The 23,850-nt window shown below is 45.4% G+C and overlaps 1 protein-coding gene across 2 annotated transcripts in view; it reads right to left on the reverse strand.

Annotated features, from left to right (window-relative positions):
* Positions 1–1,103: 1,103 nt before the first annotated feature.
* Positions 1,104–23,850, reverse strand: part of kiaa1549la (KIAA1549-like a) — a 76,490-nt gene continuing 53,743 nt past the window's right edge. For both annotated transcript variants that reach the window (XM_062390881.1, XM_062390880.1), the window contains 12 exons: positions 22,092–22,285; positions 17,781–17,923; positions 13,824–13,948; positions 12,099–12,319; positions 10,569–10,701; positions 8,836–9,071; positions 8,501–8,681; positions 7,847–7,944; positions 5,661–5,806; positions 5,280–5,434; positions 5,134–5,186; positions 1,104–4,322 (listed from right to left, as the gene is read on the reverse strand). In XM_062390881.1, coding sequence (XP_062246865.1) covers positions 5,157–5,186; positions 5,280–5,434; positions 5,661–5,806; positions 7,847–7,944; positions 8,501–8,681; positions 8,836–9,071; positions 10,569–10,701; positions 12,099–12,319; positions 13,824–13,948; positions 17,781–17,923; positions 22,092–22,285 — 1,662 coding nt within the window. In that variant the 3' untranslated portion in view covers positions 1,104–4,322; positions 5,134–5,156. The remainder of the gene's footprint in view (positions 4,323–5,133; positions 5,187–5,279; positions 5,435–5,660; positions 5,807–7,846; positions 7,945–8,500; positions 8,682–8,835; positions 9,072–10,568; positions 10,702–12,098; positions 12,320–13,823; positions 13,949–17,780; positions 17,924–22,091; positions 22,286–23,850) is intronic.

A 23,850-nucleotide genomic window follows, 5' to 3' on the forward strand; every position in this document is an offset into this window, starting at 1 on the left:
GCAGCAGTGGAGCGTTTACCTGGATTGAGAGGTCGACCTGTGAGCTTGTCAGCATTTGTGTGTGTGTGTGTGTGTGTGTTTGTGTCCGTGTGTGTGTGTGTGTGTGTGTGTGTGTGTGTGTGTGTAATAAGTTAATATGAGAACTAACTTTAAAACCAAGTGAGGAAGGACGGCTCAGCAACAGGAAACAGAGAATGAGAGAGTTATTTCACTCGCTCTTCTCCTCCTATTCCCCCCCTCTTCTTCCTCTCTCCTCCTCCCTCCCCCTCTTCCTCTCCTCTCTTGTATAAAGAACTGTAATTACAGCGTCTTCTTTTTCTTATTAGCAGATAAGACTTTCATAATTGTTCCCTAGAGAGTCTGTCCAAACTTAATTAACGCTGACTAAACAGTCCCCTCTCTCTTTCTGTCTCTTCACTTTCCTCTTGTCCTCTATCTCTCTCGCTCCTCGCCTCTCTCTTCCTCTCTCCCTCTTATTAGACGGTGGCAGCAGCAGCAGGGAGGAGGAGGAGGAGGAGGAAGAGGAGGAGGCTGCTCGTCAGTGATAAGTACAACTGAGCCCTGCACAGGAAAATGAAAGCTGGACTTGACTCAGACTTGACTCAGACAACACTGACTGAGCATTTGGTGGCTACTGTGTGTGTGTGTGTGTGTGTGTGTGTGTGTGTGTGTGTGTGTGTGAGTATGTGTGTGTGTGAGTGTGTGTGTGAGAAACAGAGAATCTAATTCCTCTGAGCGGTGTAAGCCCTGAAATCACACTCTGATCTTCAGCTCTTTGACTTAGAGAGATTAGCCACTAATTACTGGTTAGAGAAATTAAGCGCACAACACACACACACACACACACACACACACACACACACACACAAGGACTTACATTGATTTGTGGAGACTAACACACAAAACCTAAACTTAACCATTAACACGTCCTCGTTTAAAAATGTAATTATTTACAACATGAGAATTACCTGGACTCAGTGTGGATCTCTCCCGTGTGTCTCTGTCTCCCTCTAGTGGAAACAATGTGACACAACAGTCTAACGATCAAAAAGATGAATCACATCTCAAACTGTTTGTTTTCACAAATTTATTTGTCTTTATTGTTTAAATTCACCAAAAATGTTTTATTTTTCTGCATTACGACATCCAACAGCATTCATAGATGTTATCACTGTGACCTCATCCGCCCCCTCCCCCCCTCCTCCACAGTGTGACATCATCAGCGCCGCCATGACATCACAGCATCATGACATGGCTCAAACGGCAGAAGAAAAAACAAAACTACTTCTGACAGTCAGTCCATCCCGGAGTCCGTCTTCAATAAAAGCATCTCGCCGCTACCCGTGTGGAAACATTGCACATCAACCCTTAGCATCAAGTCCCCCCCCCCCCCTCACACATGGAGGCAACACAAAACATGAGTGGACGAGTTGTTTCTACACATGATTTAAAGTCTGACGGTTATCAGAGAACATGAATCTGGTCCGATCACTTTCCTCCACACTGAACATTTACCATGTGCAGAACTGGATTCAGAAAAAAAGACGGATTCACAAAAAACAAGTTCCTGAACTAAAAGAGAAACAAGTTTGCACCTTTTCGACATGTTATGAAAACCAAATGTCATATTTACAAGTTAAATGTATATATTCGATAAGTTGATTCTCCCTTTTCAATTTGTATTTAAGGACATAAATATGTAGTTTTGAAATACTATCACACAAAGATCCAGGAACAACCCCCGCCCCCCCTCCTCCTCCTCCCCTTTCAAAGCTGGTATTTCTATAATTTCATCTTAAATTTTAAGAATTTCAACTCTTTAAAAACATCTAAATCTGTAATTTATATATGTTTCTATATAATGTACATTCCACCTCGAGTCTTTAAAACTTTCCATGTCCCTTGAATAACACTGTGCATAAATCCTCGTATCCTGTGGAAGGGATCAGAAAATGTGTCTGGGTATTTAAAAACTCTTTCAATCTGATTGTGAATGTACAGCGTTCCAAGTATTTGTAAAACATTCTGTACATTTGAGAACCAGAATATTTCATGCTATACAACAGCATCTTCTTTGCATTGACGGCTCCTTTTCTTTTCCAGGTTTGGCCTCTTTATAAAAGTGCTCATTTCATTTTAAACTCTACTTCCTATATCTATTCTATCCTGCCTTATCATTTCCTCTATTATTCTCTCATTGGGATTTATTAGCCACCCGGGACATGACACTGCATCTCAGCTGTTTCCACGTCCACTCAGTGAAGTTAGTTTATGGCTGTGATCTCCTTTGGTTCCTTCTGGACGCTGAGAGGCCGGACGCAGACTGTGCTCATAGATTTCCAGTTGTCCTCAGAAAAAACTAAAGTAAATATAATTTAGACTGTGACCTTCTTTGCTCTGAAACTCAGGTTGTTTAGTTTTAAAGGAGATACATGATGTGAACACAGGGTTGGATCTGCTGCATGTCGCTCTGGACCCTCTGTTTCCTCTCATCCTCTGTTCTATCACCGTGGAACAAGATGATGCTGCAATGTGTGCACTTCAAAAAACAGTCCATCATCAACCAAGTGGAACTAAAAGGAAGGAAATGGCATCAGAGCAATGTTTCCCTCCAGCACCTCTTGCATAAATCTCTTTGTTAAATCCTCTTCTATATACAGGGACACATTTAATCGTTACACGGCTCTGGAAACAGGACGACGCCATTTTCATGTCCGTCCCTTTTCACCGAGACCAAAAAGAGTCAGAGTTCCTTACACAGTAGAATACAGTAGACAACTTTCAAGTAAAAAGAACAGCTTGTTTTTTCTAAGAGTACCGGCGTGGTCACGTGATCGTCACAGGCCGGAGTCGAACCGGAACTGGAATCACTGGGTTACATTGTAACCTCGGTTCTCTGAGTGAAGAGGCTCGGGAAACGTGTGTCCATCAACTGACTCCACGCCAGCACAGGGGGTTTAATAGGTGAGGGAAAGGGGGCGTGGTTTAAGGTGTGTCTTAAAGGATCCCCCCCACACACACACACATCTGGATGGCGGTGGATCCCTCACACATCTGGAACAGATCCAGAACTCCTCCCACTGTGAGTGTTGGAGCGAACGACCTCGGCAGCGATGGCGAAGCGACGAATCACAGCACAGCGTGAGTCGGGTTCCAGTCGCAGGTTCGACCCCGGCCTGCGTCGCGGTCAGGAGACGCACAAAAAAACTAACTTCGTGATCAGATGATCGACCGAACGTTGTGACTTATTCTCGTTTTCACCACCGGAGGCTGATGAAGGAAAAAGGTAAAATGAATGAAGTCTTTTTAAAAGTACAGAAACGCCGTCGTAGCCACAAACGACTAAGCCACCGTTTTTCTCTGCTTCAAAGAATATACGATATTTTTTTTGCCTTGAAATACGGTGAGTGACAGAGAGACACTCACGACATGTTCTTTGTACAGGAATCCATTGATAACCATCAATGCACGAAAGTAAAAGACAGAAGCACACAGAAATCCAAAACTGAAATCCAGACGGCTCAACAGAGGTTGTTGGTTTTTTTTGTTCTTTTTTTTTTTGTTGCTTTTTCACTTTAGATGTTTTTTTCTCACTTAAGTTTAAAATACACATATTAACCAACTGTAGGAGGTTTACATAGGAATTTGGATTCATCAAAAAAAGAAAAGAAAAGCACAGTTTTAAAGTCAGTCCAGGGATCCCGGCTTGGAGTCCAGGTCGGTCCGGCCCGGGAGCTGGGCAGGAGGCAGGTACTGCACCACGCCCTGCACCGCGCTCACCCCGGCTACACAATGTGTGTTGTCAGGCAGGGCGGCGCGTTGCAGCTCTCATCACCTCAGGTCGGTTCAGCAGTGTTGTTCTCTGGCTCTCACCACAGAGGAGGCAGCCGGCGGAGAAGAAGAAACTCGGGGGCCCAGTGAGGTCCAGGGCTCAGGGAGCAGAGAGAAAGAGAGAGGGGGGGGGGGGGGGAAGAGAGAGAGAGAGAGAGAGACAGAGAGAGAGAGAGAGAGAGACAGAGAGAGAGAATCTTATGGCTGAAGATTTTCATTGGTCAGGAGATCGAAGTGGAGCTTTGACCAGGAGGAGGATTCACAAGACGGAGTTCCGGCCGGGGGAGCGAGGGACAGCTGGAGGAAGTGTCGAGGTGGAGAGTGGGTGGGGGGTTGGGGTTGGGGGTGTCCACTGGTGATGGAGGAATCAGACAGGAAGAAGGGCGGCCGGACTCCAGAAGGAGGAGGAGGAGGAGGAGGTGGGGGGGTGGGGTTGATAAAGCTCCAGAGGGTCTTCTGTTAGAAGCAGGTCCTCCAGTCCAGAGAGACACCTGCAGGAGACACAGGGACCACATCACACTTCACATCATTACTTTAAACACAGATGCATCTCCTCATTCTGCTCCGGGACACGCGAAGAAACAGCCTGAGTCTGTCGCTTCCTTTGAATCAAAGCCCAAAACGTCCTTATATCGCACCTGATTCACCGATTTACCAAAACAGATCCAGGGACATTTTAAAGAAGTGAGTCCTGACGATCCAGGACGTGGTCCCATCGAGAGCAGGAAGAAAACTGTGTGAGTTTAGACTGAGAGTAAATATTTAAACTTGTGCTACTTGGCTTCATAAACTATGTTATCAAATAAGTTGGAAGATTTGACTGATTATTGTCTAAGTTGGGTTTATGAGATATAAATACGCACTGAGGTTTATATGTGTGATCTATGAAAGACAATATATTGGGTTATTCCCAAGATATTTGTTCATTTGAATCAAATTCCAGATTGTTTCCACGACTGGAAGAGAACCTTCTACATTTCCATGTAACTCAGTGTGTGTCTGATTTAACTTTAACTTTCCAGAAGGAATCAGAGAGATGAGACTTTACATCAGAGCAGCTTCTCAGTCTCCTTCCTCAATTCTTTTACCAAAAATAATATTTAGACCAGTTTTTATTTTTCCTCCAGTTTGTTCATTTTCAGTCTGAAGTGTTCAGATCTTTTCTCTCCAGGTTCCAACATCTACTTTCTTTTGTCTTTTGATAGAAACATTAACAACATTACACCAAAAAAATGACATTTACAAAAAGACGACAACAAACGAGACAATGTGTAAACACCGCGCTGAGACGAGTGGACCCACCGAGCTCGTCAGGGACGGCGTCTTCAGCAGATGGTTTCCAGGTGGCGTGAGTTCTGTGGAGGAGAAGAGAGGAGCTGTAGAAGAGACATCTCACCAGCTGCAGTGTCACAAAGAGAGAGAGCTGTGTGTGTGTGGTGGTGTCTCACCGGCGTGTCGTTCCACTGCCTCGGCAGGTCCTCCGGCTCGGGGGGGTAGGACATCCAGGACGGGCTACGGTACGAGGACGGCGGAGACATGACGAAGTAATCCGAGTAGCCCGGGCGGTTGGCTGATATAGCGTAGACGGCTGTTATTGGGTTTCCTGTGAAATGCAAAGATGATGGATTCCCTCGTTCCTCTGGGAGGTTTGTAAAAGCTTCTTTATCTGATGTTTGTAAAGATTCTTATTAATTCTTTGTGGTTTTGTTTCCAGTTTGTGCTCCTGATTTGATTTGTTCTAAATCTCAACTAGAATCATAGACATGAAGAATCAATAAAGAATAAATGAAAAGCTTGTTAATAAACTGTATTATTCCTTCCTGTCTCACCTGAGTAGCTGGTGATGGACTGGTCGACGGTCACAGCGGGGAACGGGGTCCTGGACAGCGGCAGGTAGGGGGCGCCGTTGTGCATTTGGGCCTGAAGGTCGTTGACCTCTGACACTCGAGGCTTCAGACTAACATCGGGGGTGGAACTGTCGGTGAGAGAAGCAGAGAGACGCTTGTTAACATTGGAAACATCCAACAAATAGCTTTGACTGCAGTTGTTCAAAACTAGAGAAGCGAGGAGGTCGACTGTGAAGAGGAAAGTGAAAATCTGTTTCTACTCTTCCACAGAGAAATTAAGAAAACTGGGGTCTAATAGGTAAAAGAGCCCAAATCAGTTTAATTAGTTCATGTGATGTATTTAATTCCTTCCAGTTCTTATATAATAAGTGAAATGATCGGAAAGCAGGTGAACTGTCAGGGATGGAAGCTTCTGAAATATGAGTCTGAGCCTTTAAAACAGATGAAATGTGAGTTGAATGAAAATCCCTGAGAGCAGCTGAGAACCGTCTCTTTAAAGAACGAACCGGAAGCAGCTGAGCAAACTAGATCTTTGTGTTTCACATATGAAGAGGCAGCAGGAGGTTATCTGGATTTCAGTGCACGTCTCTATAGAGTCAGTTATTGTGTTCATCAGCTGACGGTGGTGCAGTGGTTCGCTCTGTTGCCTCGCTGCAGCAATCAGGTTCTTGGGTTTAATCCCCGTTCGACCTCCTCATCTCCACTTGATCCTCCTCTGTTCTGTGGAACCTTCTGTACAGAACGTGTTCCACCACTAGAACCGGAGGTGATGTCCTTGTCGGAGCTCAGGACCACGATGCACTGGGCTCTCTAACGCTTCACAGTGTGAGGAGGAATTAACATGCTGCACACACACACACACTCTCCTGAGGAGGAGCTGCTGTGTGTCACCACTGAAACATGTAGTTCTGATGTTGAACAGGAATAAAACTCAGACATCGGTTATTAGATTGAATCAATTAGAGAATTATAAAACCTGACATAGATATCAAATCCTACTTGTGTCTAGATGAAATTCTGAATATCTAAATGATGCTCTATCAGATCGGTGCCTTGGTGATATTTATGCATTTGTCTGCAGGCGGTGAGTTTGCTCCAACATCTGCAGACCAGTGTCACTTCCCCCGCTCGGCCGCTAGATGGCGAGCATGCTCCTCCGTGCACGTTAGCTCTCTGCAGTGCTAAAGTGCCCAGCAACAGGGTGCACACAGCAACAGCATTCAAATGAAGACTCGGTTCAAACCACAGGAAGAACATCTGGAAGAGAGCGGCACCGAGAGAGGACTGAGGAGTCAGACAGACACGATAATCTCAGATTTTATTCTCCCGTCATGATTTATAGCTTTATCTCATACTGGGATTAGCCCCTGAGCTGAAATGTGATTGGCTGAGGAGTCAACCAGGAATTATTTAAAACGCCACATGAGAACATTTTCTTTGGAGATGATCCGTGCTTGTGATTCGAGACCTCATGCTCAACATGGTTAGAACATATGTCAGATCTAGGTCATGCTAGAGTACGTTGGACTTCTGACAACATATATCATCCTGCTTTCTACAGAGACCAGAGGGTTCTTTGTTTTTATCAATGAGGTTATGTTTTAACCCATGTTTCTTGGTTTGTAAGCTTGTCAACTGATTTCAACTAAACTTGGTAGAAGGATGAAACGTGGGTCAAGATGTTCCTCATCTTATTTTGGGGTGGATCTGAATAAGGGTCTGATTCTTTTGTCATTGCTAGACTGGGAGTTTTTTCGTTTTGACATTTTCACCTGTTTCCCAGAAATTAATTCATGCATCTCAATGAAATAACATCTGGCGTATTTAATGGACTGATCTCTATGAGATCGTGATATTTCAGCCGTGTCTAGATTCCGGGGCTGCATCCTCCTGAGATGGTTCCTCCTCAAGTCCACATATCCAAGGATTATCATAGCAGTGGTGGCGACAAGTGACGAGTCCAAAAACATCTGATGTGTGTACTTTTAAATGCAAGTATCAGTATACAACTCAACTCAACAGACACACAAGGCCGCCTCCTTCTCAGCCCGAAGGAGGCGGACCCTGACTTGAGGCTCCGCCCCGGAGCAGCTTGATCGACTTTATGCCCGTTCTCTGAGTGTTCTCATTGTGGGATGTGTAAGTGTCTGTGTGATTGGTTGTGGTACCGTCGTAGTGAGGTCCCCGGCGGCGGCCCCGCCCTCGAGGGGATCAGCGGCGGGGGAGAACCGATGCCCATGTCAGGAAGCTGAGTGAACCGGAAACCCTGCGGACGCCACAGAAAGGATTTAGGACTCCGTCTCGACAGGCATCAGGACTCAGGACAGTTTGAGCACAGACAGATTCAATGCAACTTGAAGTCAAAGCCAAAACATCAGGGACTAAAGAACCAGACGTCTGATTGGAGCACAACACGGATCTGATGGCGTCTCTTCAGTCTCTGTGTCTCTGATCAGCTGAGAAACAAACACTCTCACATTCTCCAAACTCTCTGTGCAAGTATTACTTTCTGTTAAACCTGTTAAAACCAGGGTGAATATTGGACTTTTTCAGGAGGACAGACACACATACACACACACACACACAGACACACACACACTCCCACAGATACACATACAAATACACACACACTCTCTCTCTGAATGAATGCAAAGGTTTCATTTTATACAAATCTCTCCAAAGTCTCTAAGTTGTTTTTATATTTTTGAAATAAGGGCCAGCAAATATTTGTAAATGCCATTTTTCAAACCATATCAAATCCCATTGTGTTCCATCATATCTCAGCAGATTGTGTGTGTGTGTGTGTGTGGGGGGGGGGGTACCGGTTTGGGCAGGCTGCACTGGTGCATGTCCTCGTATCCGGCGCTCCTCTGCCTGCCGCCACAGGGATGGTTCATGGTCCCCGGAGCGCTGGTGACCCCGTCGCTGTAGTGGCTGGTGTGGGAGGGGTTGTAGGCGCTGTGGGCCAGGTGGTGCAGGTGGTGGTGGTGGTGGTGGCGGCTGCTGAGGAGAGACGAGAACGTTTTCTAAAACATCTTCTCTGTGCAGAGCAGCTTGCGAGTGGGATGTGAGGTCACCGCTCGCTTCTCCTCTCTTTCCCACACAGAACCGTACATCATGCAGATGTGCCGAGCAATAAACCAGAACATGAATTTACTTGGTTGGCGGGGAGGGGGGGTCGTGGTCCGGAGGCGCCAGGCTGAAGGCGTTGCCCAGCAGCATGTGCATCTGCGAGCGGACCTCGTCGATGGACGGCTGCGAGCTGAGGGTGGACGAGTCGGAGCCGCGGTGAGCCTTCACCCCCAAGCTGCCGGTGCCGGTGGAGCCACCCCCGTAGCCCAGAGAGCTCATCAGCCGGTCCACGTTGGTCTCCTCGAACGGCTCCGGTTCGCCCTGCGGAGAGGAAACACACACACACACACACACACACACACACACACACACACACACACACACACAGTTATCATCTCTGACCATCGACTGTTTGAACATCTGGCTCCTGAGAAAAAAGGTTCTCTGAGGGAATTTGACCTCAGTGATTTAATCGGTTAAAGGAGGAAGAGAATGTTTAAACATCATTTATTCATTATTAACATCATCTGCCGTGTTTTAAATGTTAACACAACTTTTTCTTTAACCAGATCATGATGTCATTTCTCTTTAACCACATCCGTCCCTCCGACTTAATTTGGACAAAACTCGTTAGACTCGTGGAACAAAAACACCAATTAGTCCATTTGTCACTTTTTAATTAAAAGTGGTTCTAAATCTGATCGTGTCATCACAACAGGATTCTACTAAAGGTTGATTCATGATAAGAATGATTAATTACCCGGCACAACACCCACACACACTCCCCCCCCCCCCAAACACACACACACTCATACACACACACAGCTCGAGTGCTGTCTACATTTTTAGTGCACACTGCACTCCTTGTTTCCCACAATGCATCCGAAAAAGTAGCGTACAACCGCGGGTCACTAACCGAGCAAAATATACCATCATGCATTGCAACATCGAAAGGAAGCAAAATGGCGGAGAGACGAGAGGGAAGCAGAAACAGTGCGACCATGAATGTTAACAACACAAACTGCAGCAAACAACTTCTACATGTAAAGGATTGAACACTCCCTCACACAAACACACGCTGGTGCACACACACACACACACACACACACACACACACAGACACACACACACACACTCGTTACACTCTGATCTCCGGGAGTTTGGCGCATCCGAATCCATTAGCTGCCATCGCGGCTCCCATCTGTATCCATGAATAGACTCTAATGGTATTCAGAGTCATTGACATTCAGCTAGGTGGCCCGGCCGCTGCTGTCTCTGCAGCAGAGACACAGTCTCACCCACACTCGCTCCATCTGTCCCCGTCTCCGTCTCTCGTCCCTCTTCCTCCACATTTTGAGATTCTCTCCGTCTCTAATCATTTTGCCAGATTCAGTTTCCCAGATTCTAAACCCGGCTTCTCCCGGTTTCTTTGTCTTTGGTGAAGCTTTGTAGTTCCAGAGGTAATTCTTAATCCCGGAGGTTTTCGAGCTCAGGAGCTTCGGAGCTCAAGAGAAGGAGGGAAATGAAGGATTAAAGTGATAAATGCTCTCAGCAGATTATTTTATTAGTTGGACAAAGCGACAGAGCTTTGGTTTGGTCACACACGTCGGTGCGACTCATTAGAAGACGTCAGGGTTCACCCCGGGTCGGAGGATCTCTGACTCACAGGTCAGAGGTCGCACCTGAACTCACACAGAATATTACAGTTCCTTCAAAGCCCTTCAAATAGCACTGGGGATAAACCCCTCACATCCCGGACCTACAGACTCCAGGTCCTGGTGAAACCCTGAACTACTGACACGTCACAGATCCACTCACATCGTAGCCGTTGTTGCGGATCCCCCTCCTGGATCGCTCCCTCAGCACCAGCAGGTCCATCTCCGTCTCCACCGGGCTCGGGCTGCTCAGGGACTGACGGCTCCAGTAGTTGGGCTCCCGGGGGTGAGAGTACCTGGTGGGCAGATCAAATAAAATCACTCTGTGGAACTTCAGCGCAGAGAAACATGTGGTGAGGATGACATTATGTCCTCTGTACTTTCCAGGAGGGGGTTTAAAAACATTAGTAAACATAGTGTTATATTTAAAGGTTTGATATCGTGAGGCAGGTTTGGAGAAAGAGTTTGATTTGTAAGTTTTAATGAAGCTTTTTAGACTCAAATCAAGAAAAAACACAGAAATTATGATTCATCTGCTGAGAGAATAAACAAAATGATGCTGCTTTTGTTTCGGTTGCATAAAAAACAACAGTAGAGGAAACTGTTGTTATTAATCACTGATCATATCTACGTCTGAAACTAATGGAACAAATCCCACACAACTAGTTTTAAAGTGGTGGTTGGTGTTACGCTACATTTCTGGGTGGATCTGTGATTTTCTATCACTTTCTCCAACATTTACTTTTATTCCTCAGAGAATAACTCCTGCATATTGATGAAAGATCAATCAGACGTGTTTAAGGAGACTGATATTTATGAGTGTGTAGCAATTTGGTGCAGATGGCGGCGAGGTTATAAATCCACATTTACAAGCCAATTAATCTAAGAGCCGAACATATTATTTCACACAGTGAAACTGAAGCTACAGCCACAAAAAGCTGTTCAAACATTCACTTCAACACTCGAGTGGTTTACAAGAAATATGATTTCATCCTCCTGGCCTCTCGCTGTTCTCAATTTTAATTTGAGAAGTCTCATCACAGCAGATGAAATGATCTCTAATGTGAAATAACTTCATTATTTAGTCTGATTTCTTACGTTTAAAGCCGCTGGTGATTTCTAATATGTTTGGATTAAAGTCAGTAAAACCACTGAACAGCAGCTAAAACACTTAAATCTGTTAAATATGTAAAAACAACACAGACATTTATTTGTATGAAGTTTGAAATATGGATGTGCCGAACAGAAGTCATCGCTCAATACTCACTCACTCCTTATGTGTTGCTTAGCAACTATGTTCTACAGAGCAGCAGCACATCTATAATTTGAGCTGGAAGAAAAAAATCCAATAAATTTAGACCTTTATTATTTTCATAATTATTGATTCGGCAATAAATCAGAATCTGAATTCCATGAAAGTAAGAACAGCAGCAGTCGGTTGTGGAGCAGCTAGTTTGATAGAATCCTGCTTGAATAACGATGAACTGATTTCACTGAGGAATCACAGCTTTGATAATAAGTTCTAATCCTCTAACTTTGGGACCGTGGGACGTTTTCAGAGCCAACACCCAGCTGGTGTGAATTTGAGAATATTAATTTGCGGTTGATTCTTTGGTTTGTACCATCTGCAGAGAAACTCAGGCCAGATAGTTCTAGAGACGCTCTTGTGTTTCTGATCACACCGATCCGATACCTCTTGTGACAGCCGGCGAACGAGGCCCTCTTCTCCTCGGCGGTCATCGGCTCCTTGAGGCCGGGCTCGTGCCGGCCGTGCCTGGCGTCCCGGTGGCCGTGGCCGTGGCTGCCGTTCTCCGACAGAGAGAACTCCCCGTAGCCTTTCCTCCGCGCCTTCTGACGCAGCTTGTTCCGGTAGTGCTCGATGTCCGACTTCTGCTTCAGGCCACTGTGGTTCGCCTGCGAAACGATAAATTCAAGTTTTATTTCCTGGAATCCACAAACTTTATAAGTTTGACTTGTTTACAGGGAACTGGGGAAGTCCTGCCTCTGCCCTGGAGGTTGTGTCTTCACCTCCGTTTGTTTGTTTGTCTGCAGGATTACGGAAAAAGTACAGAACAGATTTCCACAAATATCGGTGCAAGGATATGGGACACGAGCCGAGAAGGAACTCGTCTCAGTTTGGCATGAATCTGCACAAAGGGGCAGATGAAGATCAATTTCGTTTGGTTAACATTGAACGATTTGACAAATTGGTGATTTACCAGTATAATGGATGGATGTGGTTTTAATGTGGTTTACTCGATTACAGTTAAAGGCTCATTCCAGTGTTTTCATTGCCGTTTGTCTGAAGCTCTGCAGAATTTCTTACAAACTAGTCAGTTGATTTATGAAGTTTGTGATTCGAGGATGAACTTATAAAAATGTGCAGCAGATTCAGAGACGCTGATCCAGGATCTTCTTTATATACTCTGCATTCACCCTTCTAGTTTAGAAATGTTTTCATCCTTTTGTTCCTTCTGGTTATGAAACAGAGAAATGTGTTTGCACGATGACTCCCTGCAGCCAGATGATCAGATAATCAGATGATCAGATGATCAGATGATCAGATCAAGTGTCACAGACTGAACATCGATGTCTGGTCTCATGTAAACCAGCCGGCTGCAGACGAACTGGAGAAGCCCAGAGCCACCGGGGTGTTCTCTATTCTTCTGCTCTTGTGTAAATACACGGAGGGATAATTGGTTGTCAGCCTGTGTCTGTGCTGCAGGGAGGATGAGGTGTTACAGGAGGAAGTGGAGGATGAGGGAGTGAGAGGTGACAGGCTGAGGGGGAGTGGGGGGGGGTGACGATAAGGGGTGAGGTTTTAGAGGAGAGGAGAAAATGTGATTCTAGAAACAACAGCTAAACTCTGCATCTCTGCAACGTGTCCCACAGGAGATGAGGTTAAATGATGGAGGATGGAGCAGCAGGCGCCTGAAACTGAGGAATACCACTGATTATATATATTATCTGTATAATATAAGAGTATTATAGTCTATATAAAACAAATGTTGAGTCATATAAATGTGTATTTTGAAATGGTTTTTGTACGTATATTATTACATTGTTTGTGTTGAATTCATCAAATTTGAAATGATTGAGTCGAAGAACAAGAATAACGTAAAATTAAATTAAATAAAAGGATAAAAAGTGAGTTTCAAAAGCCTGAGAGAAAACGTTTCTGATCTCAGGAGAAATTCTGCTCTTATTCAGGTTGATGCTTTTGCTGCAGCTCCTCTTTTCAGCCTCTGTCTCAAACACGTAGTTCTACTTCTACTTCTGTGTTTGGTTTACTGCCGGGTGTCAACCAGCATCCAGCACCACCGTATAACACTTAGTTTTCCAGGGCATGTCGGCCCTCTTTATTGTGTGTTTGTGTGTCTGTGTGTGTGTGTGTGTGTGTGAGTGTGTTCAGACTCACGTCCCCGTTGAGCACCACCGAGTCTTGGCTGTGGGAGGAGGACGAGGGGTAGGAGTAGGTGGGCTGGGCCGTCATGGGTTTGATGGTGATGAGACGCAGGGAACCAGTGTGGTCCTCGTACGGGTCTGAGAGGAAGAGGAAGACAAACTGGTCAAGTGCCGAAGAACCATCAACAACTGGACCCACACAGTTCAAGGAGAGTTTTGGAACACTTAGCTCACCACAACAGGCTGTAAACACACACAAACACACACATACACACACACAATCAGACTCAATAACAACATGTATATAAGGATGAGGACAGTTTGACGTCCTCTGCTGCTGTTAACTGCAGCTCTGTGTGTTAATGCAGCAGATGGACACAGTTGTGTTGTGTAGAGTTGTGTTTTGTTGTGTTGGCTCCAGTGTGACTCACTGCCTGACTGACATCATACGGCAGACTGCTTCACTGTAGGTTTACACCAGTCTGCCATTAACTCATCTCAAACCCACACATCACCATTCATCTCGGCTGCAGCTCGGCCTGAGTTGTGTGTTTCTGTCTCACACACAGAGACACACACGTGGACCAGCGTCCTGTCAACACTGTCCTGAACTCTTTATCACGACCACAACAAAAGACGATCGTTGTGTTGTCCTGAGACGACTGAGTGGGGGACACTCTCCGTTCCCTCGTCTCTGTGTTTACGTCCAATCGCACAAATCCAAGAAACCACACCAGTTTGCAGCCACTGGTAATAACAGTGTTTTCTCGACACTGTGACTCAGCTGACAATCTGCTTGTTGACGAGACCTGTGACTGTTTACTGCAGGGATCTATTTAATACTGACAAATATGAACATGAGCCTTTTAGCCACGGTGGGGATGTCACCATAAGGACGACAACGTTGAATGTTTATAAAGATTCATGCACAAAGACAGATTGTGGTTGTGTTTCAATTCAGGGGTGTTTCAATTCAGGGGTTGATTCCTTGGTTGTCTGTATTTGTAGTGGATTGTGTTAAAGCGGTTACACAATTCTAAGACTCCGACAAATGTGTCCCTCCCGAGCAACAGAGGCTCCACTGGTGGATCCGTCCCAGCCCAACATATCCCATGATTCATTGCACTTCAGAGACAAACTGGTAATGACGGCAAATAACGAGGCAAAAACATCAAGAGAATTATTTTTCAAATGTAGGAACTCAACCGAACATCTAAAGGTGCACGTGTTAAAAAGACGTCTTTTCAACTCATTCAAAGAGACGATCAAAGAAGGTTTTCTGTCGTCTCGGGAGGTTCTCATCACACGGAGGTTCGTTCATTAGTTTGGTTTTATTCCCTTTGTCAAGGAGGTTGTGTTTTCGTTTTGTTTGTGTGGTAGTTAGCATCGTTCCACAGAATCTGGTCCGTAGAAACTGAATGTTGTTTCTCTTCCTCTTCCTTCGTTATTCTGAGATTTCCCTGCAGCTTCTAGGACACACGAATGAGATGTAACTGTTTTATCACCGTGTGCTATCAGCCTCACGTATTGTTCACTGATCCTGACCTAATCTCACAAATAAGATTCCAGGGTGAGGAAATGAAGAGCACTAAATTAAAAGGTGTCCTCGACGTGTGCTTTGTCCCTGCAGAATGAAAGACGTCCTTATCGGCAGCGTCTCGTGAAACATGAAGCTGAAAACATCATCATGTCGAGCTGATAACACGGCGGAGGAACAGCTGTGATTAAAACCCCCCCCCCGACGTATCAGAGAACCACCTGAAGAAGATAAGAATCCGCTAATGCTCTCATCCATGTGTGACCTGGTTGCTCCACAGCTCAGGTTAAATAGCAGAGGCTGGTGTGATTAGCACAGAAACACAAAGGAGACACTTTAGTGCTGCTCATTATGGACGGAGACAGGAGCTGGTTACTAGTTCCAGCATGAAACTCCCAGTAAAACCAGTCATCATCTATAAGGCTTCTCCTCTGAGGGTCGAGGGGGAGGAGCGTTCGACGTTCGACCCCGTTGGACGGCAACGCGGACGAGACATCTAGCCTTTATATATATATCTATGTTTTCAATGCCTCGTGAAGTCACTGAAGTCTGCTACTCGTCAGTGGTGATTGAACTACAGACAGGTTCCTCACTTCTTTTGGATTCCCCTGGACACATTTCCATTATTCTTTCTTTCACACATTCACAAGATTGCCGTGTTTTGTTTGCGAGCAGAATAAATGAACTCCTGTGGGCTGACGACTGAGCTTTAGAGCAGCTGGTGAATCCCGTTAATCCGGTTTCCTGCTCCACATTCAGCATAAAGACAGAGGATTTGTGCGTTTTGGCAGGAGACAAGTTTTTATGATGTCAGTTTTTTAAGTGGCACTTCATTCCTTTAAGTCTTTAAATGAACTGGCAGTGAAACCTGTGTACAGCGTCTCCTGCACTCTTCTGTTGATTATTAGAACTCATCTTTCACAGTAAATATATGAACTGAAAACCGTCCGTCTCCAGTTCCCCGAGAAAAATCTGGTGACAAATGAGACAATTACTCGTCCTCTCCTCCCTCCATTCATTCATTCGGCTGCATAAACAGAACAAATCACACCAATGACTGGGAGCGCTGGTTTGCTGATGCAAAAGGGATCGAGAGCCACAGCGTCCCCGACTGTCAGCGAACAGAAGCAACGTCTCAGCGTTATCAGGGATCAGAGACGTGTTTATGCAACGACTCTGCCAGCTGGAAACTGTTCTGCTGAACAAGTCATATCCAGGATGTGTTCACTGCCACCGCTGATAACAGGTTCTGGAGATGAGAGAGTGAGCAGCAAAGGATCATGGGACATTCTGTTTTTACTTTGAAGATACGCACGTGTCTCTGATTAAGAAGTATTAGGGCCAAGTTTGGAGATTTCAAGAATATAGTTGTTATATAAGGAGATTAAAGAACAAGGAGGACGAGTGTTGGTTGAGTCTCTCTCCTCCTGTTTCCACAATCTGGATATTTAGGATCATGTGGAGCAGATGAGACAAAACATCAAGTATTTCTCTTTTTGTGAAACTTAAACACTAAATACAAAAGTAAAACTTTACAGGATGCTCCACATTCCTGTTCTTCTGATTTCCAACCTGAAACCTGACACGTAGATGAAAACTGCATCTTTATCCTCATAATATGATGAATTATTATGACTTGGCAGTAAACTAGCTCCATACAGTCGTTTACAGCTGGTAAATCATTAATATAAAGTTTAATTAAGCAGTGATAAACTATAACTCGTGATAAAACAGTTGTCTCCATTAATTTGCTAATAAACCCAGAGCCTGCATGGAAGGATGGGAAAGAAACAATCCCTGTAGTTAAAAATTAAAATGCTATTTGATTTTAATAGCAACTCAGGATGAGGAAGAATCTTGAGTGTTTAAAGATGCATCATTTTTCTGATACACACATCACGTGCTGTGGGTTGTGTGTCTGTGAAACAGCACACGTGACTTTTATCTGCACGCTGCAGTTACATCACCGACCACTGGGAGGAAGAAAATCATCTGCAAAGAGAAACACCTGGAAAACTGAAGTGAAGAAGCCTGAAATGTGTGTGTGTGTGCATGTGTGTGTGTGTGTGTGTGTGTGTTAGCCTGTGTGCGTGTGTGTAAAAAAAGACCAGAGAGTAAGTGCTGTGAGAATAGGTGTCGTCAGCTCCGTGATGCAGCAGGACGCTGAGTCACTGAATGATTGAGTGCGTCATGATTTCATATTAATGATCCTGTGGGTGAAGTATCGGAACGTGTGTGCGAGAGCAGCAGCAGTGTGTGTTTGTGTGTTTCGTTGTGTTGTCAGACTTTTGTCTCCAGATGCATCCATCGTCTCTTTCTACTCCCACAGTCCCCCCCCCCCCCCATCCTTATCCTTAATCTTATTTCTCTCTTTCATCCCAGCTCAATCGTTCCCTGCCTCCTCCTCCTCCTCCTCCTCCTCCTCCTCCTCACCGTTGGGGCTCCTCTTGTGCAGCTCCTCCTTGGCGTTCTTGGTGCTGCTGCCGGTGGCCGTCCGACGGGCCGACGAGCTCTTGCTGGCGTTCATCTTCGTGGAACCGCCGCTCGACACCGAGTCCTCCTCGCTGGGCACCCGTCTGCAGGAGCCATGGCAACAGAGGGAAGTGAGGGGGAGGAGAGGAGGAGAAGGAGGAGAGGAGGAGAGGAGAGGAGAGAGGAGAGAGGAGAGAGGAGAGAGGAGGAGAGAGGAGAGAGGAGAGAGGGGAGAGAATAGAGGAGAGAGGAGAGAGGAGAGAGGACAGAGGACAGAGGACAGAGGATGGGAGAGGAGAAGAGAGGAGAGAGGAGAGAGGAGAGGAGAGAGGAGAGAGGAGAGAGGAGAGAGGAGAGAGGAGAGAGGAGAGAGGAGAGAGGAGAGAGGAGAGGAGAGAGGACAGGAGAGAGGAGAGAGGACAGGAGAGGAGAGATGAAAGAGGAGAGAGGGGAGAGGAGAGGGGAGAGGAGACAAGGGGAGAGGATAGAGGAGAGAGGAGAGAAGAGAGAGGAGAGAGGAGAGAAGAGAGAGGAGAGAGGAGAGAGGAGAGAGGAGAGGAGAGAGGACAGAGGAGAGAGGAGAGGATAGAGGAGAGAGGAGAGAGGAGAGAGGAGCGAGGAGAGGAGAGAGGATGGGAGAGGAGAGGGGAGGGCTTGTGAGTCTCAGCATGTTCACAATGAGGACATCATCAGAGAGTTGATGCTGTCAAAACGCACACGCACACACGTAAGTGCACAATTGTGTCTAAACAATTACTACCCATGTTGAATACACAAACACACACAATCATAGGTACTTGCAAGAACTGTGTTTTTGGCTCAGACATTCCAGTACCCCCCCGCCCCCCCCCCCCCCAACACACACACACACACACACACACACACACATCCTCGGGGCATGTAAGCCACAGCAGAGACACAACGTGACAGGCCGTTCTACAGGTGGTGAGAGACCCACAGATAAGTGGGACTGGACATTACAGAGCCACAGGCGAGGCTAACACACTCTCGTTGAACACACACTTTGTGAACACACACTGGGTGAACACACTCTCTGGGTGAACACACACGGTGCAGCCGGGTCCCAGTAAATGTCATGTGGTATTAAGCAAAGAGCTGCAGGGACAGAGGCAGAAATACGAGGCGTGCTCCCAGTCAATCTGTCTGGGAAGGGCAGCGAGAGGAGGAATCAATAATCCCAGTGGAGTCATGTCCGTGAACCTGCTCCTGTTTCTCCTCTGAGCCTCACACACGGCAGCTCCGAGGAGGAGGAGGAGGAGGCGCAGAATCAATTCACTGTCTGTGAAGCTGCTGCACCTCCTGGAAACAGAAGAACTGCTGCAGAGCTTCACCTCAACAAACTGGGATTTGATCCAGGACCCGGATCTAAATCATTTTACTTCAATGCTTCTTTTGTGTTTACATGATGTGGAGCGCTCAGTGAAGTGTGTGTGGGTTGTACTGACTGCAAACCACGGTCACTTCACAGATGTAAAAGTGACAGTTATGCAACTGAGCCCCTCTGGACTGTGAGTGTGTGAAAACCACTGTGAGCTTCTCAGAGTCCAGAGGACGAGACACCTCCAGCTCCTCGTTCTCCTGCAGCTGCTCTCTGAAGTCCTTTCCCTCGGATTTATGAACCGAGCCGGTTTGTGTGTCTGTGCACTTGAGGAGAGAAAAACTCCCTACAGAAGTTTCTGTTCTGCTCTGAAGTCCAGGGATAATTGCATCCTTTGTTGTTGTTGTTGTTGTTTTGGTGCACGGCTCCTGGTTACAGGCTCTGAGATGCTGCCTCATTTTCTAATAAGTGCACAAACAGCGTGGAAGATTAAAACCTCAGATTCCTTCTTTTAAAGAGCTGGCTCCCCTCAAGACGCATGTGTGTGTGTGTCTGTGTGTGTGTCTGTGTGTGTGTGTGTCTATGTGCAGGTCGGTAAGAAGCGTATTATCTCCGTGTGGCAGCTCCTCCAGCTTTCTACACTGTCATCATTGCTGCACTGAATGGTTCCCTCTGTAGCCAGGTTTATAAATATACATGTGTTTATCATCGTTGAGAGGCAAAGCACAACTAATCCCACCTCCATTCACTTGTGTTTAAAACCAGGCTCAGTCGGACGTGTGTGTGTGTGTGTGTCTGTGTGTGTGTGTGTTTCTGAATTAGCATTTCTGTGAGGGGAGGCATGATGCGTTTTATTTCCGACTCCAAAACTCCTGCAGGAAAGACGCTGCCGTCGAACGTGGGTGGGGGGGAGGGGGGGGAGGAGCTTGGTGTAGTAGAGAAACGTCCGGGGGAAGTAAAAGTTTAAAAAGATGTTTTCATCACTTTGCTGGTGAACACAACGGATCACGACTCGTGATCCCAGTGGATCTGCTGGGAATGAAACTGATTTGCATGTTTCGATGAACACGTTTAAAACTGGGAGCTCTCACCAGATGTTCACAAATCGGATTCGTCGCTCACGCGTTGAATAGACGAGACAATAACGATAAGTGGAAAGTCCAAAAAGTATTTAGCATGTGATTTATAGATAATACCCAACAACAGAATGTGTCTGTGTGGTTCTCTCTTCACAATGTTTTCAAAGTCCTGATTCGGATCAAACTGTTTTGTTATTTGTGAAACCTTTAATGAAGAATAACTTAAATATGAATTTGTTCTTGTATGCTGATTATATTTAAAATTACATTTACATTATATATTACAACTTTCTTTGATTACATTAAGAAAACTTTTTCGTATTATAACGTTTTTTTAATCTGTTGGTGGATTGTTGCAATATTATATCTTCTCTTATTTTGTAATCTGCAGTTTTACAGGTAAAGTTATCATTAATAATTCAAAGTACAACAACACTTAAATCTCGGTTTGTTTCCAGCTGGCTGGTTATTTTTCTGGCGCCCTCATAGAACCTGTGTCTCTTCTGAAATCCAAGACAAATTCACTGTGCACATTTTCTCATGGACAATCATCCATGTGTGAAGACACAGCTTCTCTTCTTTACTGTGGATGCTGAGTTTTATTCTGAATCACGGAGACTTCACCCAGGGGGGGGGGGGGGGGGTCTCAGACGAGAAGCTGAAACAATCTTGACACAGGTATGAAGGCAGAACTACGATCAGTAAGTGTTTTTGATATTGAATATTCATATTCCAAAGGGACCGATGCTTTTGCCGGAGGCTGGAAAACGTCCTTCATTTCTCTGTGTTACATTATTTCCCCGTTGGCATCTTTACTACTTGTCTGTGTGAGTTGAGCCATTCACAGAATATATCAAGTTGATATTTTAACTCTGTCCATGCAGTGAATAAACTGGATGATGAAGCAGGAACTCCAGGAACCATGACTCCTATTCAGGTGTTTATCTGTGAACCGCTCAAAATAACTGTGTTTAATATATATTCAAGATAAAATGCTCTTTTACTTTTCTTAGCTCTAACCATTAGGGTTTCTGAAGTTGATTTAAGACTCTTACAGGAAATAGACTGGCTGACGATCAGTTATCAGTCTGTTTGTAGTTTTATTAAATAACAAACATTATTATCTATATTTCTCTTAAAAAACTCATTTCTAAGCACGACATTAGTACATTAAATTGAACAGTGATGTAATAAAGACCAACCCGAGCATATTTCCTGTTTAGTGTGTCATATTTTAAAATATTCAAATTATTTAAACCTTAGTCTTTTAAAGATCCGACAGAAACAGATCAGACACAAATCAGAGTTTGAACTCAGTGATTCTGAAAAGCTGCTGAATTCAGCTTCAACGTTTTCCTTCCTGTGTTCTCTCTGTCAGTGAACAGCTCCTTGTTAACACTGGACTTATCCTCAGATCCTGTCGATCTCTCAGAGTCTGTTCTGCTGATTACTGGTTCAACACTGACGTCTGCTCGGGGGGGTGGGGGTGGGGGGGGGGATCTGTCACCGGCTCCCTGAATGAAGCTGCAGCTGCTGCAGGACTTAGTGATTCTCCTCGACGAGGCAGCGAGCAGGGAACTGACCAATCGGTCTGTTATTTCATCTATCTGCAGAATCACAGGTGATGTTATGAATTTATATGTTTTGTCAAAACATCCACAAATGAGATCATCTCTGAGAAGACGTCGACTTTGACTTTTGACTTTGTCCCCTCCTCTAACTCGGAGGAGTCGGGGTTCATGAGATGTTTCAGCTTCACTTTTGAGGAACAGTTATGATAAATAACATCTTCCTGATTCTTAATTAAACAAACAAACAGCAGCATTCAGATTCATTAACGAGTCAGTCACTCACCCTCCTTTGTGAATGTCGGCCGATGGCGGCCTCTTGCTGGCCGTGCCGTCCTGGTGGACCTTCTTATCCAGGGACAGGGACAACGGAGCGTCTCTCACAGGCAGCCCCAGCACCAGCGTGTCCTTGGTGACGGAGACAGCGTCGTCCCCCGTGCGTCCCATGTGCTTCTTGGCGTAGTCGAAGCCCTGGACCGGCTGGAGGAGGAAACGAGGACACGAGGGTCAGAGACACGAAGCTCAAAGCTCAAGGTTTTCACATCGATCCACTCAGGAACTCAATCTGCAGCTCAAACGGTCAAAAGTAGAAGTTTAACAAGTTTCCAATGATCGAGATCTGGTTCAGGTTTCAGTTCCTTTGTTGGATTGATGGACTAAATTCAGAATATCAACGATGAGCACACGCAAACATCACAAAAAGAGAAACTGACACAAGTTCAGATTTCCTTCACAGCCGATGAGCAGGAAACACAGGCAGTGGATTACAAGCGGTGATAATGAGCGTGAGCGAGGAATCAGCCGTGATGCAGGATTCAAAGGAGCAGAAACTCTAATGATGGTCGGAGAATTCAAAACTAATGAAAACTATCATAACAAACGACAGATAAATATCATAAAGCAAGTATTAAGATAAGTTTATGATCAATTGTGTCATCATTTAAAGTCAAAGCTGTTTCACGATGAACACGATGACAGATCAGACCTCTCTGCCTGTTTCTTATTAATCAGCCGTCGAACACGTCCGTCGGCATTAAGAGAAACTCAGAATTAATAAACGGAAGAATCTCAAAGACGAGCTGCACCTTTGAAGTCAGAGCTTTTGGCGTTTTGCTAAATCCTCCACGTTCTTCATATCTCTGCAAATGACTTTTTAATTTACAGAACAGAGAGAAGCAGGAGAAATGAAAGGAGAGTTTTTTAGGTTACACAACAAAGGGAACGGAACCCAGATTTCCTTCTCCTTCTTTTTTTTTTTTTGCTTTCCCCCTTTTCTATTTTGAGCAGGCTCTAAAGTGGGACGCCTAATGCATCTGATGATGCATGCTCAATTCAGCAGAGCATGTGAGGTTAGGCAGTTTGGGCATCCGGCTGATGGCGTTGTTAATAATTCATCAGTCATACACACCACTGTGCCATAAGCCAGCTCACAGACACACACACACACACACACACACACACACACACACACACACACACACACACACACACAAGGCTGCTCACACACAAGCCTGCTGTGGATGAGTGTCAGCGGAAATTGATAAATGCTCATATAGAACACACACACACACGCACACAATATGAGAGTGTGTGTCTGTGTGTGTGTGTGTAACCTCTACCCGCTGAAGTGATGTATGGTGACAGTTTAGGCTCGTGTGAAAGATGTATGGAGAGTGCAAACATTAATTTGCCGATGGCCTCTTACTGTTCACAGTCATGCCAGTGTGTGTGTGTCTGTGTGTGTGTGTGTAAGTGTGTGTGCATGAGAGGGAGGTGGTGAATTAAAATGTGTCGTTCCAAAAATAACCCCCCCACCGATGTGCATTATGCGTATGGATTATTGAGGAGCAAACATTGGACGTGGTGTCAGCGGTTGAACTGAGAGTGAACCTGACACATCCACGGTTACAGGCACGGAGACAGTATGGATTCTCAGGGCTGGGGGGGGGGGGCGGGGTGACCTTGAGCGTGTGTCATGACTGGTATTTTACTTTTCCCCTCTTTCTCTTATCTTCCTCCTCCTCCTCTTCCTCCTCCTCCACCTC

Source organism: Platichthys flesus, chromosome 6 (assembly GCF_949316205.1).
Source record: "Platichthys flesus chromosome 6, fPlaFle2.1, whole genome shotgun sequence".
Classification (NCBI taxonomy): Eukaryota; Metazoa; Chordata; class Actinopteri; order Pleuronectiformes; family Pleuronectidae; genus Platichthys; species Platichthys flesus.